Genomic DNA, 17,560 nt, shown 5'->3' on the forward strand with positions numbered 1-17,560 from the left:
AACTGGACCACACAATATTATTCTTCAACTTTAGACTTAATCGGCACCATTGCTCTGACATCTATGCCTTAAATTTGGATATTGTGATTAGGAATTTCTGAAATCTACCAATTAATTTATATTTCCACGAATAATCCACTAATTCCCCTCACTACCCATACAAGTGCGTTGGACTTTTTTACGTAATTTGTCCATCAACCTACATGTGTAAATGATTCCGTTCCTGGAAGGAAGACAGATTAAGAGGCCGTATACCCCGTTTTTCATCCATAAGCAAGCTGTCAGATTCTTCACATGATTCCATCACAGAGAACTACACGCAGACCAATAAAGCGTGCTCCATATTTGGAAAACTTCTCGAAAAATTGGCAGCCAGTACATTACATACCACATAATCTCACAATTGCCTGTGCTCCATCAGGGTGGATTTTGACAAATGTGGATTTCTGACACAGTGACTGATGTGGTTTGTGATGAGAACTTTTTTCCGATTGGTTTTCTAGGCTCTCTGGCATTCACTAGAGTGAAGCAGGGGATTTGTCTTACTATCCTGATTTCTTGCACAGATTGTAGAAGAATGGCCCTAGATTATATAACTATGCGATTCAGCCGCTAGAAGATGTAGTTTAGGAATATGCAAATGGTGGTCAAGTGCACAAGATTATTTTGATTGTTGGAAGATTCAATCATGCAACACTATTGGACTTACTCCCACACTTATTTCCCCATGACAGTTCAGCTGGTTTCATACATTGCACTTAACTCTCCATCGACACATCAAGAAGGCCATAAATTGACTACCCAACCACACCTAATTGGATTGGGAGGGGGTGCAAGGGAACCCACCTTAGTTAACCAGCAGTTGGCTTCCTGACTGTTGTGTAAATGAACGAATGGGTCTGTTTGTTCTCCAGCTTGTATTTATCTTTATCTCACTTTGATTAGCTCTCCTAGAGCCAGATTTATTGAGAGGACTTGCAAAAACGGCTGCAATATGCGCGCCGACTTTCTGCAAACCGGCCTATGTGCTAACAGCTCAGTTGACAAATACTGAATCGTAGTGGGTCCCTGTTCGACCTATTGCATGCATATTAATCAGGTAGGTCACTAATTGCAACCCACTACAATTTGCTTCTATCACAAGGATGGTGACTTGCTGTGGTCAGTAGAACGCCATCTATGATTGCTTCTAAATAAACAAATCATTTTTTTAAATACAGCCCTTTTTCTTTAAGGAAAACGAGATGCATTATTTAAAAAAATGAAATGTAAGTTTCACATTTTTTTTCCTTAGGAGTTTGAAAGCAGCGTTTCCATGAACCAATACCTTCTCCTAAATAAAATGTTTTGTCAACGTTCACAAAGGAGGAGAGGTCATTTATGCACCCTTCCTGTTTGCGAGTGGGGTACCACTACCCGTGTGCAGTCTTTGAAATATTAATGTTTTGTGACCGGATTTCAGGCGCTAAACATTGATACATCCCATTACAAATTGCTGTATGGAAGGGACACCCTAAAAATGCCCCTCCCAAATAGTGAATCAGTATGTACTTGCAAACCCAAATTGCTAAAATTGCTATTCGATAACATACTATCAGATTGCTACTGGGGTTTGGTACAGGCCTCTAAAACCTATTTAACATTCGCAAAGGCTCCGATTTAGCCAATTGATGCCATAGCAACTGCAAAATAGCTTAGTTTATCTGGCCCTAGGTTTCTAATTTTCACAGATTTCTTTTGAGCACATATATCTAAGAGAACACCAGCATGCATTCCTATTTGTATTCATTTTTAAAACTGGAAAATACAGAAAGTTGGTCGACTTTTGAGAGTTTTTATGTGCTTTTAAACATGCCAGATCCAGATCAGTATAGATTGACAGCTTGCTATTTTAAATATGTAGTAGTTTATGAAATAACTTAAGGTGTACATTTGTATTAGGCACTCCTCTTTTCCTAATAGTGAATTTTATAAGTGTGTGCTTATAGTGTTATAACGTGACAGCCCTCTTGTATCAGATAAGAAAATATGCATCAGTTGCAAATTCATTTTTTCACAAAATATCAATACAGAGGTCTTTGATCACTTTAATCGTTTCAGGTTTTAAGGCACTCTATTGCTTTTATAAGTCCAGGTTTAGATGCATGAAGATCTCACAATATTTAGCTTTATAGCAAATTATTAAACCCTGGATGTCGAGGTGACTACAGATTGGCCATTGAGACAGTCAGAGGGTTTTAAATGGTTGCATAGTCCTGGTATAGTTTTTTTTAAATATATTTCTTTTAAATCTTTCATTTCCTTTCAACCAATCTTTAATTTAGTACAAATTCTTCACTTTTACCATGCGAAAATATTCCAAGGCTTGCTAAAAAGGTGCTCACTCAACTGGTAACATTCACAAACTCTGATAATTGAACCTCACTGAAGTAATTCAGATATGAACTAAGTATTTGAGCAAGCTACAACCCTATGAAAGTATGACGAACATTATATCCATAATGTTGCCCCATGATACTGCTAAGAGTACTAAAAAAAAAACACAGTAGAAACCTTTGGAATGTTTTGGTCTATAAACCTACAATGGCTCTGCATTTGGCTGTAACTAATCTGTGTACTTTGTATGGCTGTATCTTAAACAATTTATGCACCATTATCTTACAGGTACCCGTGTTGAGGCCCATGGATCTAATGGTTGAAGCAAGCCCACGAAGAATATTTGCTAATGCTCACACGTATCACATCAACTCTATATCAGTCAATAGCGACTATGAAACATATCTGTCTGCAGATGATTTGCGGATTAATTTGTGGCATTTAGAGATTACCGATAGAAGTTTTAGTATCCTTTTAAGTGAAATAACTCAGATAATTGTCTAATTAGAATTTAAATCTCCAGAATTTATATATCGCTCTGTGAAATGATTTGTTTCTATTTAATTTCAGTATTTATATGCTTTTCCATACTTACCATTCTTACCTAGGCCTGTTAATTTATCACAAAAAAAGACGTGGATTTTCAAATTAGTGTTTGAATAGTAAAACTGATGAGTTTAAGTGCCCAGATCCAGGTGATGCATAATAACCGATGTAAATTTCGTAGGCTACAGATCAAGGAAATTCAATTTATGCACATTTACTAAAATATACACCAGTTTTGTGTATTGGCACGTTTGTGTCATTAAGGCAAAATGTGTGTAACTGAAAGGGACAAAGGGATTTTTTGATACAGGGTGGATCACATTTTGCTCCTACATTCAGGGTACTCTGACAAGAATAAATGTGATCTTAAACGTAACATCACAGAAGTAGGCCACGTCATTTTTAGACATCACTATCCTGCTACCGCAGTCTTACTAGCCATTCAGCTTACATTAGACTGCCAGGGTAGCGTAAGTAAATTGAGTAGCTGATCTTAGTAGTTTTGTTTTGCCTTGCCGATCTCTGTGTGCTGCAAGTTATTTTCTCTCCTGAAGCATTCCATGTGGCTTCTTGCCATTACTTGAAGGTTATCAGGATCGCCTCTATTTAGACTGGTAAATTCCTGTTCTTTTTAACTGCTCCTTATTGGATTTATTTTTCTACATAACAGGCAAACAATTAAATTGTGAATGTTGTCAAAAGAAAGAGAATGTTGACTGGTAGAACAGCGGATGGACAAGTCTGTAATAATCTGTGCCAAGCCTGTATCAGGTCTTGGACTAAACATGGTCAGGAGCATACATGTAAGTGTAAGTAGATGCTCATGATGATATACGCTGCCCTTAAGTCCTTGGGCCGGTAATATTAAGGGTTATGTGACATTGTACAACATGCCAGAGTATATATTTGTCCTGGTAGTTCCAGTGATGACGTATCATAGTACTTTAGGGCTAGTGCCAGGAGACTGGAGTCACACCCAGCAGTTCCTCTGGGTTTCCCAACCTGTGTCTTATTCAACTAATGGCGTCCTCCACCTGCTTTTTAGACCTTGATTAACAGCAGCGTGGGGGCGGGGAAGGGGGAGAGGGGATTAGAACGCAAACAAATCGCACTACCTCTTTTTGAGGAGGCAATCACGAGGTTTGGGAATGTGCTGTTAGCTTTGTCAGGTTTGGGCATTGCCGTCAACCCTATAAGGCATATTTTCAGAGTTTGGATATGTCTTTATCAGTCAGTTTAATCACAAGTTCACGTGCACAGCTCCAAAAAGGCTTGAACCGTATTACATTCCCAGGTCATAAGATAAAAATCTGTCTCATCTGTACCACATCTAGAACAGTTATGAGGATGTTAGGACATTTTCAGAGCAATCTGACAGACAAGAGGTACACACAATGCACATAGGTGAATTGCAGACATTTAAGGCATGCATTTCTGGAGACCTTAGATATATGGCAGAGAACTGCCAGCTAGTCACCGTCGGATTCAGTTCAACATCACTGCCCCACCTGGTTCTAAGGTCAGATACGTCCACTCCTTGCTCCCCTCTGAGAGCCCGGTATATATTTGTAATTCTGTGGTGATGGGTTACCCATGTTATTAGCATGTGTGAATTATCACCTGTTTCTAGCTTGTTGTCTCGTTTACCCCATATAGGGATTGCAGCTTTAAGAAGAGCCATGTTAGCCAAGAACACCCCTGCAGGCAGTCCACAGCCTGCTCTCATTGCGGTGAATGCCATGAGGGTTCCTGAATCTGATAATTTTCCTATATCGGCCGTCCTCCCTTCCTTCCTAAATCTAGGCAGGCACCAGAGCAGGAGGTACAGTGAATAAACTATCTGCTGTGCTGTTTAATGGAGGTACCTAAACCAGAAGAATGATGTCTCCAAGAAAAGAAGAGGAGCTGACGTGGTGCCAGGGCATCCCTCTAGTAGTTGTCATAAGATGGTTGTCACTCATAAAGTGGCTCAAGTATCTTAATTCCAGAGATGCATCTTTAGCAATCAAAGTCCTGTCCAATTGGAGCTGCCCTGCCATGTAGTAAGGCTAAAATCTGGCTTCTGCTACCATTAGGGAGGAATAATTTGTCGAAGCCCACTCTGCAGCAACTTAAACTCCGCACCAGCTCCATTAACAAGTTGTTGAGGTCCCAGAAGTGTTACCAGCGAAAGTGTGATATGCCCCAATGGTGACAAAGGGAGCTTTATCCAGAATGTTAACGAGGCCCTATTTTGAAGATTGTGCTCTGCTCAGGTTCCCAGCTCTGATGTCCGAGTAAACGTGTACTGACATTTGAGGTGTTTGAGTGTGTGAGTGAGGGTATTCTCTGTGAAATGCAGCCGTACCCTGCTTACTGACTGTCTCAGTACAGGAATCCGATAAAGAGAATAGGCAAGATTAGGTTTGATTTACAGTCAAGTCAGGCATCTCACTAAAGGCTTCCAGAGTCTGTAGTGCCAGCCCGGGACCAGTGCTTACATAACTTAAATATATCAAGACCTCCTCTGCAGATAATGAGATTGCGTGCCCGTCCCACATTGTCCAGTCAGTATCTATCACCTGTTGTGTGTACAATGCAACAGTTATATTGGAAGAGCAAATAGAAGGGAGGAGACTGGGCAACACTGCCTAGTACTTTTTGGACCAACCTGGGTTTGTAGATCTCCCTCCTTCTCCTAATCTGAAGTGTCAGACTGTGTATAGCAACTAAACCCACGCTAGAATGCCCTCACCAAATCCTGTGTGCCACAGGTCTTCACCTAACTGTCCAATAAAAAGTATTGAAGGATTTTTCCATATTGATAGACTGCACTGCTTCATGAACCTGATCTTTGTATCCCATCTAGATGATGGAATTGCCTGCCTCTATTGGGGGAGGCACTTCTACCTGGGGTAGATATGCTGTGATCCGGATGAACCACGTGTGTACCCTCAATTCTGTTTGTTGTGTTTTACCTTTTTGCCTTAAGATATTACAAAAAAAGTTTGCTATAAATAACGGACATTATAAGTCTCTTTCAAGAGAGTCTTGACCAGTTGTGGGCAACATAGTGATGACTGCCTCACAAGGTGTCGTTGGGAGCATGCTTTTGTCTCTGGATGCGTATTAAATGTCCAGGAGATGCTTTGTCAAAGTAGCCTGGTAAGTTTTAAAAATTTTAAGGAGAAACCATTGTTTCCGGGAGTCTTGACTTCCGTGAGTTGCTCAATTGATGCAGCAATCTTTTTCTGTGAACGGTGCATCTATCTCAAGCACTTGACCCCGTAATAACCTGCAATGCATAGTAGCAGTCAAGAAGTAGTCTATGCAGTTAGTGTCGTTTGTGCCTGGTTACTTGTGCAGCTGTTTATAGTATGCAGTGAAGACTTCGTTCATGTCTACTCAAATGGTTTCCATCTGGATGATGGCTGGCTGTTTTGGCCATTCAGTGTGCTTCATTTTGAATCAGTTTAGATAGTAAGTGGCCCCTTCCATGTGTCTTTGAACAAAATATTGCCTGTAGTCATGCTTCGCCAATCTGTTGCGAAGATCAACGTGTTTTCTCTTGTGCACAAATTCTTGTATTAAGGACTCTGGTCCAGTGGCTTCCTGTTAAAGCCAGCGCCACTCCTCCTTGAGCCGAGCCAACTGGTGTCTGATTACTGAGTGCACTCTTGTGGAAGTTTTAATGCAGATTTAATTTTGTCTGGGGATCCTGACTAGGTATGACCCAATTGCAAAAATAGTAGTAGGTTGCTGTCAGATGTCATTGATAGATATTCCATCAACTTTGTGTTCTTTAAGGTGTAGTGATATAAAGATCATATCGATACATGTATACAGCACATTTAGGGGAACATAATGCAAGTATTCCCTGTCTGTGACCCGCCATCCATACATCTGCCAAGCCACAATCACGCACCCATCAGGCTCATTTTACTGCCACTTATTGTGCCGGTGCACCAGATATGGTGGTTGAAGATCCAGCTTTTTTATCTTTTGCTGTGTTAAGCACAAAATTATAGCCTTCATCAGAAATGGCTTGTGGGTGGAGCCTTAGAAATAAAAGTGGAGATCGTGTGCAAGTGCATGACTTGGCCCACATTGAATGACTAAAGAGCCAGGCAATACACTCCCCTGACGTCTAACAAAGCTGGCATGTTCACCTACCTTCCTTCCATATCAGTTTGTTGTGATTTAATGTGATTTCAGATGACAGGCTGTACCCATATCAAAACACCCCTGACATAAGTGGAGTAAGTGTTTAGAACAGCTGTCCCTGATAGTGCAGCCAATGACCATTAGTCCTTGTGAGATGCATCTCTTGCAGTATTGCAATATGAATGGTGCACCTTTTCAAGTTAGTATGCGCTTGACGCCTTTTAGCTATTTGCCCTGGCCCTTTGATATTCACATGTAAAAAGTATGCATGCTGTGTGGGCCCTTGAATGGTTGAGGTTACAAAAGGATTGACCAGTTACCTGACGTGCTCCTACCTCATAACACTTTAGCTATTCATCTGTCCCTGTGGCCACAGTACTTCTGCCAAAATGAGAATGTGCTATGAGCGCTCTAGTGACATTAAACTATGTGGAGCTATGATTACCCATGATTAGAAAAACGCAAGCTAGTTGACCAACTGTAAAACCCTCCCCGGGGTTGGACCTTGAGCTGTTGCTTGCCCGTATAAGCGGGAATCAAATAACACTGGCTATGAATTGTATTATTAAAAAGAAATGGGGGATGGTGTCACCAAGTGTAGTGAATGTCTTCATGCCACTGATGGGTGCCTACATGTGGTGGCTCGTGTCAAGGGTCAACAGCGCATGAGCAAATGGAAGGGAGCCAGCCCCCTCAGTTGCTGTACCAGCATTTTGGACACCCCATGCATTAACTCAGATGCAACTTCATCCCATTGATGTGCTTCCACAAGGCCATTGTTTCCACAATCAATGTTCCCCAGTAAATGCCATTGGTTTGAAGCTCCTGGCAAATATATATCTGAAGGTAGAGAGCCAGGTGCCCACCAACAAGCGTGACTGATGAGTAAACCGGCATCCGATCATCTGTTTGTGGTATTACAATGGGTTACTTGCTGTCACTGTCAAAAAATTAGCAAGACCTTACCTTCATTATTGTTAGTGGAATCAGATGTGAAGTGTTGCATCTTTTTGTGGGGATGCAGGTGTCATCTGTAACTAATGCACACTGCTGTCCTGCCCTTCCAGTCCACTCACCTGTTTGTGGCACAGCTCACACCACCCATTGCCATTCCCAAGGGGAATTCACCTGAGCCAAGGTGCTACAATGTTCCGACCAATCCTATGCTGCCTCCAAGTCAGTGAAGAAGGTCTTGTACTTGGTCATGATTTTGAATTTGTCTGGTAAAAGTAGAGCATATTTTAGACGTCTGTCTTTGGGCTTGTTTCACTCCCCTAGGGGGAGGGGGAGAGGTTTGTGATGCTGTATTGCAAGGATGTAGTCAGTACAAATCTAATAGATACGCATGCTTTGCATACTCCTGCCATCTGGTGTTGGCTCCGGAGTTGTGAAATTTGTTTTTCTTCGAAGAATTCTTTTGAGTCAGTAGACCAAGTGACTCCTCCTGTTGATGATAGTGTGCATGGGCATAGACTCAATTGTTAGATTGTTTTCTCCTGCTGTTGAGTTCGGACATGAGTGCCTTCGCTCTGTTTTCGATTTGTCACGGTTTGATCTTTGGTTCCACATCTTATCTCTTCCATCGGTTTTGTTTCCATTTGTGTTCTTGCCATGTGTGCATTGACCTAAATCCTTGCTGGTTCGATCCCCTTCGACCCCTTTAAGGCCTATCTTCAACCTCCATCTCAGTTCCCGACAATGCACAATTGGTGATAGAACACATGCCTTTTAGATACTGCCTGTATTGCCACATAAAGTACCCTTGCACTGACAACACTTGATTTGCAACTTGTGCTTGTCCTCTGAACACAGTGAAGTAGACTGTGACACATGCAAATTGTTCTAATCCAAAAATACCCTTCAGGATCATAAAGCACATTACCTCGATGTTCTTCAGTCACCAACAACACTCCCAGCCTATTCGGTGAGGAGCATGCCCATGAACCAGCCATTGGCCAAGGAAGCAGAGGCCTTCTCCATTGACAAAAGTTCTGGCTCTGAGCTTGACTTTGAAATGGAGGACCTTACACCAGCTCAACCTGTGAGCAAAGCACCCCCTGCCCACCAGACCAACTCGGCCCAAAAAAATGTTGGTACTTCTGGTCTCAGAATCTGAGGTCCATTGTCACCACTGCTGCATAGCCAGTCAGCACCAAAAAAACGCCACAGACTCCCTTCGGGCTCGGTGCCAAAAGCACATTCGAAGCTAAAAGCCTCCTTCAACTTCATCCGACCGAAACCAGTGATCTGCACCATCTCGACTTCTGGTGCGGAGCCAGCAGTCAACATCAACCACCTCTATGCCAAGCGCACCTTCCATCTCAAAGACGAAAGCTTCAAAGCCGAAAACATTGAAGCTGAGCTCTGTCCATTTGTGAATCACTGGTGGAACCAATCCTGCATAAGTTACAGGAAAAATTGGACACACACCAGAAGACAGTACGCATCCCTGATGACACTGGAGGGATCTTGGCTAAAGCTTCTTCTCCACCACCTAAACAGTAGCTTACCTTTTGAAGAGGGTTTGAACATGCCTGTCCTTCCTAAAAGGAAGATTATGGACAAGGCTACCAGCCCTCCACCATTTCCACATCCCTTACCAACATCACCCTTCACCTCAGCCTCCACCACTACAACACTTTCCTGCACCACCATGTCCTTCAGGATAGCCTTTGGATGTTTCATCACAAGGGGTCCCACAGTCGCACTGATGGGTATGGGGCCACAAGGAGATGACCCCTGAGACGCTTATGACACCGATTCCCATGCTGACAGAGATCCTGGCCTTTATCCTACACATCCTTCCACTCTGAAGATGCTATCTCTTACCAAGAGGTTCTAGCGAGGGCTGCTGTATTCATAATGTTAAACTATATAAAGAGCACTTAGAAGTTGACTTCCTGTTCGACACTCTCCACCATACACAGGGCTACCCAATTCCTGCCCATGTTAAAAAGCATGCGTAGGGTAAGGGTTGTAATACCTAGGGTATATAAAAACATATATAAAACTGCACCATCTACCCCTCATTACATTAAAGGCCAGCTGCCGCCAGACTCCCTAGTTACCACCACAACCCGCAAGCATGCCAACTCTTAGGCCACAGGCGACACCTCGCCTCCTGACAAGGAGAGTAAAACAATAGACTGCAGGGAAAAGGGTTGCAGCTCAACCATTGGTGTATTGCCAACTTGCAGGTTCCTTTAGCACGCTATGACCACGCCCACTGGGACGAAATAGAAGAAGAATTACTCTAGTATCTCCCAGAGGAACATAAACAACTTGATTAACAGTTTCTGAGGAAAACATTACTAACACTTCCAACCGGTGCACAGTAGATGCTACTGACACCACAGCAAGGAGAGTAAATATAAGCATTTCACTTAAGCGGCCCACTTGGCTCAGAATCTCAGGGTTCATACCTGAGATTCGACAAATAATGTTAAACATGCCATTTCATAAGGAACTTCTTTCTTTTTGGTCCTCACGTGGTGTTTTGCAGCTTGCCTACAATCCACTTCTGGGGCAGAGTGACAGCTAGGCTTTGTGCATACTTTTCAGAGCCTGTACACAGGGAGGGTAGAGGTTCACAAGAGTGCACCTGCATACTGAATGGTCTTTCTGGGCTTGGAGAAGGAGAGGTGGGGCACACCTGCATTTGTAAAGGCTGTGCCCTGGCCTCACACAAAGGGCTCATTTACCCTCTGCTGTTGTCTGGAGCTAGTGCTGGAGGAGAGAGGGGACAGTCCTGGAACCGGTTAGTGCTGGTTGGAATCCTCTCCCCCTTTTTGGAAGCTGGGCAAAATTAGTATTAGTACAGGGGGCTGTCCCCTACAGTTTAGACACTAATGAAAAAAGGAACTGGACACTGGATCCTGTGGGAAGGACTTATCAGGAACCACCTTGAGACTGCTCTGCTGTGGTGCCGACCTGTGACCTGCTAGGTCACAGAGGAACTGCCACTGCCTTCTTAACTCTTGTGCTGGCCTTCGTGCTGGGACCCTGCAGTCCTGTGCCCCATTGCTGTCTCCAGGGTCTAGGTGATGTCCCTGTTTCCCCTTGCTCGTGTGGAGTGTGTAGAAAGCACTTTAGATGCAACAGTGTGTGAGGAAGCAGCTGATTCGCCGTATTCCTTGCTTACAGTGCATTATGTCTGGTCGAGAGTGCTTTATTGAAATGTTAGCTCCAGTGGTTGAGAAGCACTCTATGGGTGTCCGGGTGCAGGGAAAACGACCCCCGGAAAGCCTGGGAGCTAACGCAGTTTAGCAAGTGCTCTGTGTCGTGCCCCAGGGGTACCAGAAGGAACTTCCTTGACAGAAAACACTGCTGTGACCCAGGCGGGTCTGGAGGAGCTGCTGGCAGGAAGTGGTGGGCCCTGAAGGAAATTGCAGATACCTGCTAACAGGGCTGGAAAAAGGAGCTCCCTGCCAGTCGGGTGGGGAGGCTGAACCGTGCACCCCTGAGCTGGGAGACTCCATTTTCCCCCCCATTCCACACCCCCCTCCCCCCTTGCTTTCTCCTGAGAGGGTGAAAGGGAGCTCTGACATCGAGAAGATCGTCCGTGAGGTGGGGTTGTTTTTGGCAGTATATTACGGCTGGCAGGAACTGGAGGAGAACTTTGATGGAGGTCCTGTGCCTACCCAGCCGCTTTTAAATACCACCTTGCAGTGGATAGGAGCGCAGGAGCTCCCAAGCTGGCTAGGGGTGTTACCGTATATCTGGCAAGCAGAGTGCTGAGACGCTGAGACCTTCAGATAGGTGGTTGTCGGCGATGGTTGTAAACATTTCCCCCCAGCATTTTTGCCCTCATGATGTAGGAAAGTACCATCTTGCCTGGCATGTTACTCCCATATTTCACTGTATATATGTTGTTTTAGTTGTATGTGTCACTGGGACCCTGCCAGCCAGGGCCCCAATGCTCATAAGTGTGCCCTGTATGTGTTACCTGTGTTATGACTAACTGTCTCTCTGAGGCTCTGCTAATCAGAACCTCAGTGGTTATGCTCTCTCATTTCTTTCAAATTGTCACTAACAGGCTAGTGACCAATTTTACCAATTTACATTGGCATACTGGAACACCCTTATAATTCCCTAGTATATGGTACTGAGGTACCCAGGGTATTGGGGTTCCAGGAGATCCCTATGGGCTGCAGCATTTCTTTTGCCACCCATAGGGAGCTCTGACAATTCTTACACAGGCCTGCCACTGCAGCCTGAGTGAAATAACGTCCACGTTATTTCACAGCCATTTTACACTGCACTTAAGTAACTTATAAGTCACCTATATGTCTAACCTTTACCTGGTAAAGTTGGGTGCTAAGTTACGTAGTGTGTGGGCACCCTGGCACTAGCCAAGGTGCCCCCACATTGTTCAGGGCCAATTCCCAGGACTTTGTGAGTGCGGGGACACCATTACACAAGTGCACTACATATAGGTCACTACCTATGTGTAGCTTCACAATGGTAACTCCGAATATGGCCATGTAACATGTCTATGATCATGGAATTGCCCCCTCTATGCCATCCTGGCATTGTTGGCACAATCCCATGATCCCACGGGTCTGTAGCACAGACCTGGGTACTGCCAAACTGCCTTTCCCGGGGTTTCACTGCAGCTGCTGCTGCTGCCAACCCCTCAGACAGGTTTCTGCCCTCCTGGGGTCCAGCCAGGCTTGGCCCAGGAAGGCAGAACAAAGGACTTCCTCAGAGAGAGGGTGTTACACCCTCTCCCTTTGGAAAATGGTGTGAAGGCAGGGGAGGAGTAGCCTCCCCCAGCCTCTGGAAATGCTTTCATGGGCACACATGGTGCCCATTTCTGCATAAGCCAGTCTACACCGGTTCAGGGACCCCTCAGCCCTGCTCTGGCGCGAAACTGGACAAAGGAAAGGGGAGTGACCACTCCCCTGACCTGCACCTCCCCTGGGAGGTGCCCAGAGCTCCTCCAGTGTGCTCCAGACCTCTGCCATCTTGGAAACAGAGGTGCTGCTGGCACACTGGACTGCTGAGTGGCCAGGGCCAGCAGGTGACGTCAGAGACTCCTCCTGATAGGCTAGCAACACCTGAAGGAGCCTATCTTCTCTCCTAAGTAGCCAAACCCTCTTTTCTGGCTATTTAGGGTCTCTGCTTTGGGGATTTCCTTAGATAACGAATGCAAGAGCTCATCAGAGTTCCTCTGCATCTCTCTCTTCACCTTCTGCCAAGGAATCAACTGCTGACCGTGCTGGAAGCCTGCAAAACTGCAACAAAGTAGCGAAAACGACTACTGCAACTCTGTAACGCTGATCCTGCCGCCTTCTCGACTGCTTTCCTGGTGGTGCATGCTGTGGGGGTAGTCTGCCTCCTCTCTGCGCTAGAAGCTCCGAAGAAATCTCCCGTGGGTCGACGGAATCGTCCCCCTCCAACCGCAGGCACCAAAGAACTGCATCACCGGTCCCCTGGGTCTCCTCTCAGCACGACGAGCGAGGTCCCTTGAATCCAGCAACTCTGTCCAAGTGACTCCCACAGTCCAGTGACTCTTCAGTCCAAGCTTGGTGGAGGTAAGTCCTTGCCTCCCCACGCCAGACTGCATTGCTGGGTACTGCGACTTTTGCAGCTACTCCGGCCTCTGTGCACTTCCGGCGGAAATCCTTTGTGCACAGCCAAGCCTGGGTCCACGGCACTCTAACCTGCATTGCACGACCTCCTGAGTTGTCCTCCGGCGACGTGGGACTCCTTTGTGTAACTAAGGGTGAGCACCGTTTCACTCCTCTTCGTAGTGCCTGTTCCGCCACTTCTGCGGGTGCTGCCTGCTTCTGAGAGGGCTCCTTCTGAGAGGGGTCCCCTGACGCAATTGGCGACATCCTGGTCCCTCCTGGTGCCACAGCAGCATCCAAAAACCCTAACCGCACGACTTGCAGCTAGCAAGGCTTGTTTGCGGTCTTTCTTCAGGAAAACACTTCTGCACGACTCTCCACGTCGTGGGGCATCCATCCTCCAAAGGGGAAGTTTCTAGCCCTTGTCGTTCCTGCAGAATCCTCAGCTTCTACTGTCCAGTAGCAGCTTCTTTGCACCCACAGCTGGCATTTCCTGGGCATCTGCCCATCTCCGACTTGCTTGTGACTTTTGGACTTGGTCCCCTTGTTCCACAGGTACCCTCGTTTGGAAATCCATCATTGTTGCATTGCTGGTTTGTGTCTTTCCTGCAGAATTCCCCTATCACCACTTCTGTGCTCTTTGGGGAACTTTAGTGCACATTGCACTCACTTTTCAGGGTCTTGGGGTGGGCTATTTTTCTAACCCTCACTGTTTTCTTACAGTCCCAGCGACCCTCTACAAGGTCACATAGGTTTGGGGTCCATTCGTGGTTCGCATTCCACTTTTGGAGTATATGGTTTGTGTTGCCCCTATCCCTATGTGTCCCCATTGCATCCTATTGTAACTAATACATCGTTTGCACTGTTTTCTAATACTATACTGCATATTTTTTGTATTGTGTACATATATCTTGTGTATATTTGCTATCCTCATACTGAGGGTACTCGCTGAGATACTTTTGGCATATTGTCATAAAAATAAAGTACCTTTATGTTCGATGGCATCTGTCGCTGTAGATACGCATGTTCTGCAATAGCTCGCCATCTGGTGTTGGGCCGGAGTGTTACAAGTTGTTTTTCTTCGAAGAAGTCTTTCGAGTCACGGGACCGAGTGACTCCTCCTTTTGTCTCCATTGCGCATGGGCGTCGACTCCATCTTCGATTGTTTTTTTTCCGCCATCGGGTTCGGACGTGTTCCTGTCGCTCCGAGTTTCGGAACAGAAAAAATAGTTAATTTCGGAAGATTTTCGTCGGTATTGTTGCGTTCGGGATCGGCGTACTTAGATTCAACACCGCATCGAAGATCGAAGAGCTCCGGTGCCCTTCGGGGTAGTTTTTCGATCCTCCGTCGGGGCCTGGTCGGCCCGACCGCGTGCTGAGGAACGCCGATGGAACGGACCCCGTTCCGTTTCTGCCCCAAATGCCACAATAAATACCCCTACACAGACCAACACTTGGTCTGCAACCTGTGCCTGTCACCTGAGCACAGCGAAGACACCTGCGAGGCCTGTCGTGCGTTCCGGTCCCGAAAAACACTCCGAGACCGTCGAGCCAGAAGACTTCAAATGGCGTCCGCACCGACAGCCCGACGGGAGTTCGAGGAACAGGAAGAGGAAGGTACCTTCTCGATCCAAGACTCAGACTCCGAAGGATTCGACGATACACAAACCGTGAGTAAGACGTCGAAAACCACACAAAGAAACATTTACAAGGCCCAGGGGACGCCACTGCCACCAGGCCATGGCTCAACCCATAAAATCGGTGACCGACCGTCGGCACCGAACAAGGCCCAAACAGTGCCGAGATCGTCCGACTCCGGTCGAGACACCGGCACGCAGCCTTCTCGGGACCGAGAAAGTGCTGGAGACAAGCCTCGACACCGAGATGCCGGTGTGGACACGGCTCGACGCCGAGACAGCGGCACCGAAACAGATCGACGCCGAGAGGTTTCGGCCCCGAAAAGGAAAAAAGTCACCTCGGAGCCGAAAAAACACGCAGACAAAGTTTCGATGCCGAAACAAACTGCAAGCGACCCAGCTTCAGGCTCTTATACAGAAGAGCACTCGCTAACCTCCCAAATGCAGAAGCATAGGTTTGAGGAAGAGCTACAAGCAACTGATGCGGACCATACGCAAAAGCGTATCTTCATTCAGCAGGGGACAGGAAAAATAAGCACCCTTCCCCCCATTAGGAGAAAGAGAAGGTTGGAGTTCCAGACGGAACAAGCACCACAACCAAAAGTGGTGAAAAGAGTTACACCACCACCCTCTCCTCCGCCCGTGATTAACGTTTCACCAGCACAAACGCCATCACACTCCCCAGCTCACACCACCATGAGCCAGGGTGACCAAGACCAGGACGCATGGGACCTATACGACGCCCCAGTGTCAGATAACAGCCCAGAGGCATACCCTACAAAACCATCTCCACCAGAAGACAGCACCGCGTACTCTCAGGTGGTGGCTAGAGCAGCACAATTTCACAACGTAAGCCTCCACTCAGAACAGGTCGAGGATGATTTCTTGTTCAACACACTCTCCTCCACCCACAGCTCCTACCAAAGCCTGCCTATGCTCCCTGGTATGCTCCGGCACGCAAAAGACATATTTAAGGACCCGGTCAAAAGTAGGGCAATCACACCAAGGGTGGAAAAAAAGTATAAGCCGCCTCCTACGGACCCGGCTTTCATCACAACACAGCTGCCACCAGACTCTGTTGTTGTAGGAGCAGCTAGGAAAAGGGCCAACTCTCACACATCTGGAGATGCACCACCCCCAGATAAAGAAAGCCGCAAGTTTGATGCAGCTGGTAAGAGAGTCGCAGCACAAGCTGCAAACCAGTGGCGCATCGCGAACTCCCAGGCACTACTTGCGCGCTATGACAGAGCCCACTGGGATGAGATGCAACATCTCATTGAACATCTGCCCAAAGACTTCCAAAATAGGGCAAAACAAGTGGTTGAGGAGGGACAGGCCATCTCCAACAACCAGATCCGCTCCTCCATGGACTCTGCAGATACAGCTGCACGGACAATTAATACATCTGTAACTATCAGAAGGCATGCATGGCTCCGAACGTCTGGATTTAAACCAGAGATTCAACAAGCAGTTCTCAATATGCCTTTTAATGAAAAAGAACTGTTCGGTCCAGAAGTGGACACAGCGATTGAGAAACTCAAAAAAGATACGGACACTGCCAAAGCCATGGGCGCACTCTACTCCCCGCAGAGCAGAGGGAATTACAGCTCATTCCGTAAAACGCCCTTTCGAGGGGGGTTTCGGGGTCAAAGCACACAAGCCAGCACCTCACAAGCCACACCGTCCAGTTACCAAGGACAGTATAGAGGAGGTTTTCGGGGACAATATAGAGGAGGGCAATTCCCTAGAAATAGAGGAAGATTCCAAAGCCCCAAAACCCCTACTACTAAACAGTGACTCACATGTCACTCACCCCCTCCACACAACACCAGTGGGGGGACGAATAGGTCATTATTACAGAGCATGGGAGAAAATCACTACAGACACTTGGGTTCTAGCAATTATCCAACATGGTTACTGCATAGAATTTCTACAGTTCCCTCCAAACATACCACCAAAAGCACAAAATTTAACAACACACCATTCCAATCTCCTAGAGATAGAAGTGCAGGCACTATTGCAAAAGAATGCAATCGAATTAGTGCCAAACACACAAATAAACACAGGAGTTTACTCACTGTACTTTCTGATACCAAAGAAGGACAAAACACTGAGACCAATCCTAGACCTCAGAGTAGTCAACACTTTCATCAAATCAGACCACTTCCACATGGTCACACTACAAGAAGTATTGCCATTGCTAAAGCTGCACGACTACATGGCAACTTTAGACCTCAAGGATGCTTATTTCCATATACCAATACACCCATCGCACAGGAAATACCT

The 17,560-nt window shown here is 46.1% G+C and overlaps 1 protein-coding gene across 1 annotated transcript in view; it reads left to right on the forward strand.

Annotated features, from left to right (window-relative positions):
- PPP2R2A (protein phosphatase 2 regulatory subunit Balpha) overlaps positions 1-17,560 on the forward strand; it is a 422,643-nt gene that overhangs the window by 238,674 nt on the left and 166,409 nt on the right. The window contains exon 6 of the mRNA XM_069214156.1: positions 2,665-2,842. Within this exon, the coding sequence (XP_069070257.1) occupies positions 2,665-2,842 (178 nt within the window). The remainder of the gene's footprint in view (positions 1-2,664; positions 2,843-17,560) is intronic.

This window comes from Pleurodeles waltl, chromosome 11 (genome assembly GCF_031143425.1).
Source record: "Pleurodeles waltl isolate 20211129_DDA chromosome 11, aPleWal1.hap1.20221129, whole genome shotgun sequence".
Classification (NCBI taxonomy): domain Eukaryota; kingdom Metazoa; phylum Chordata; class Amphibia; order Caudata; family Salamandridae; genus Pleurodeles; species Pleurodeles waltl.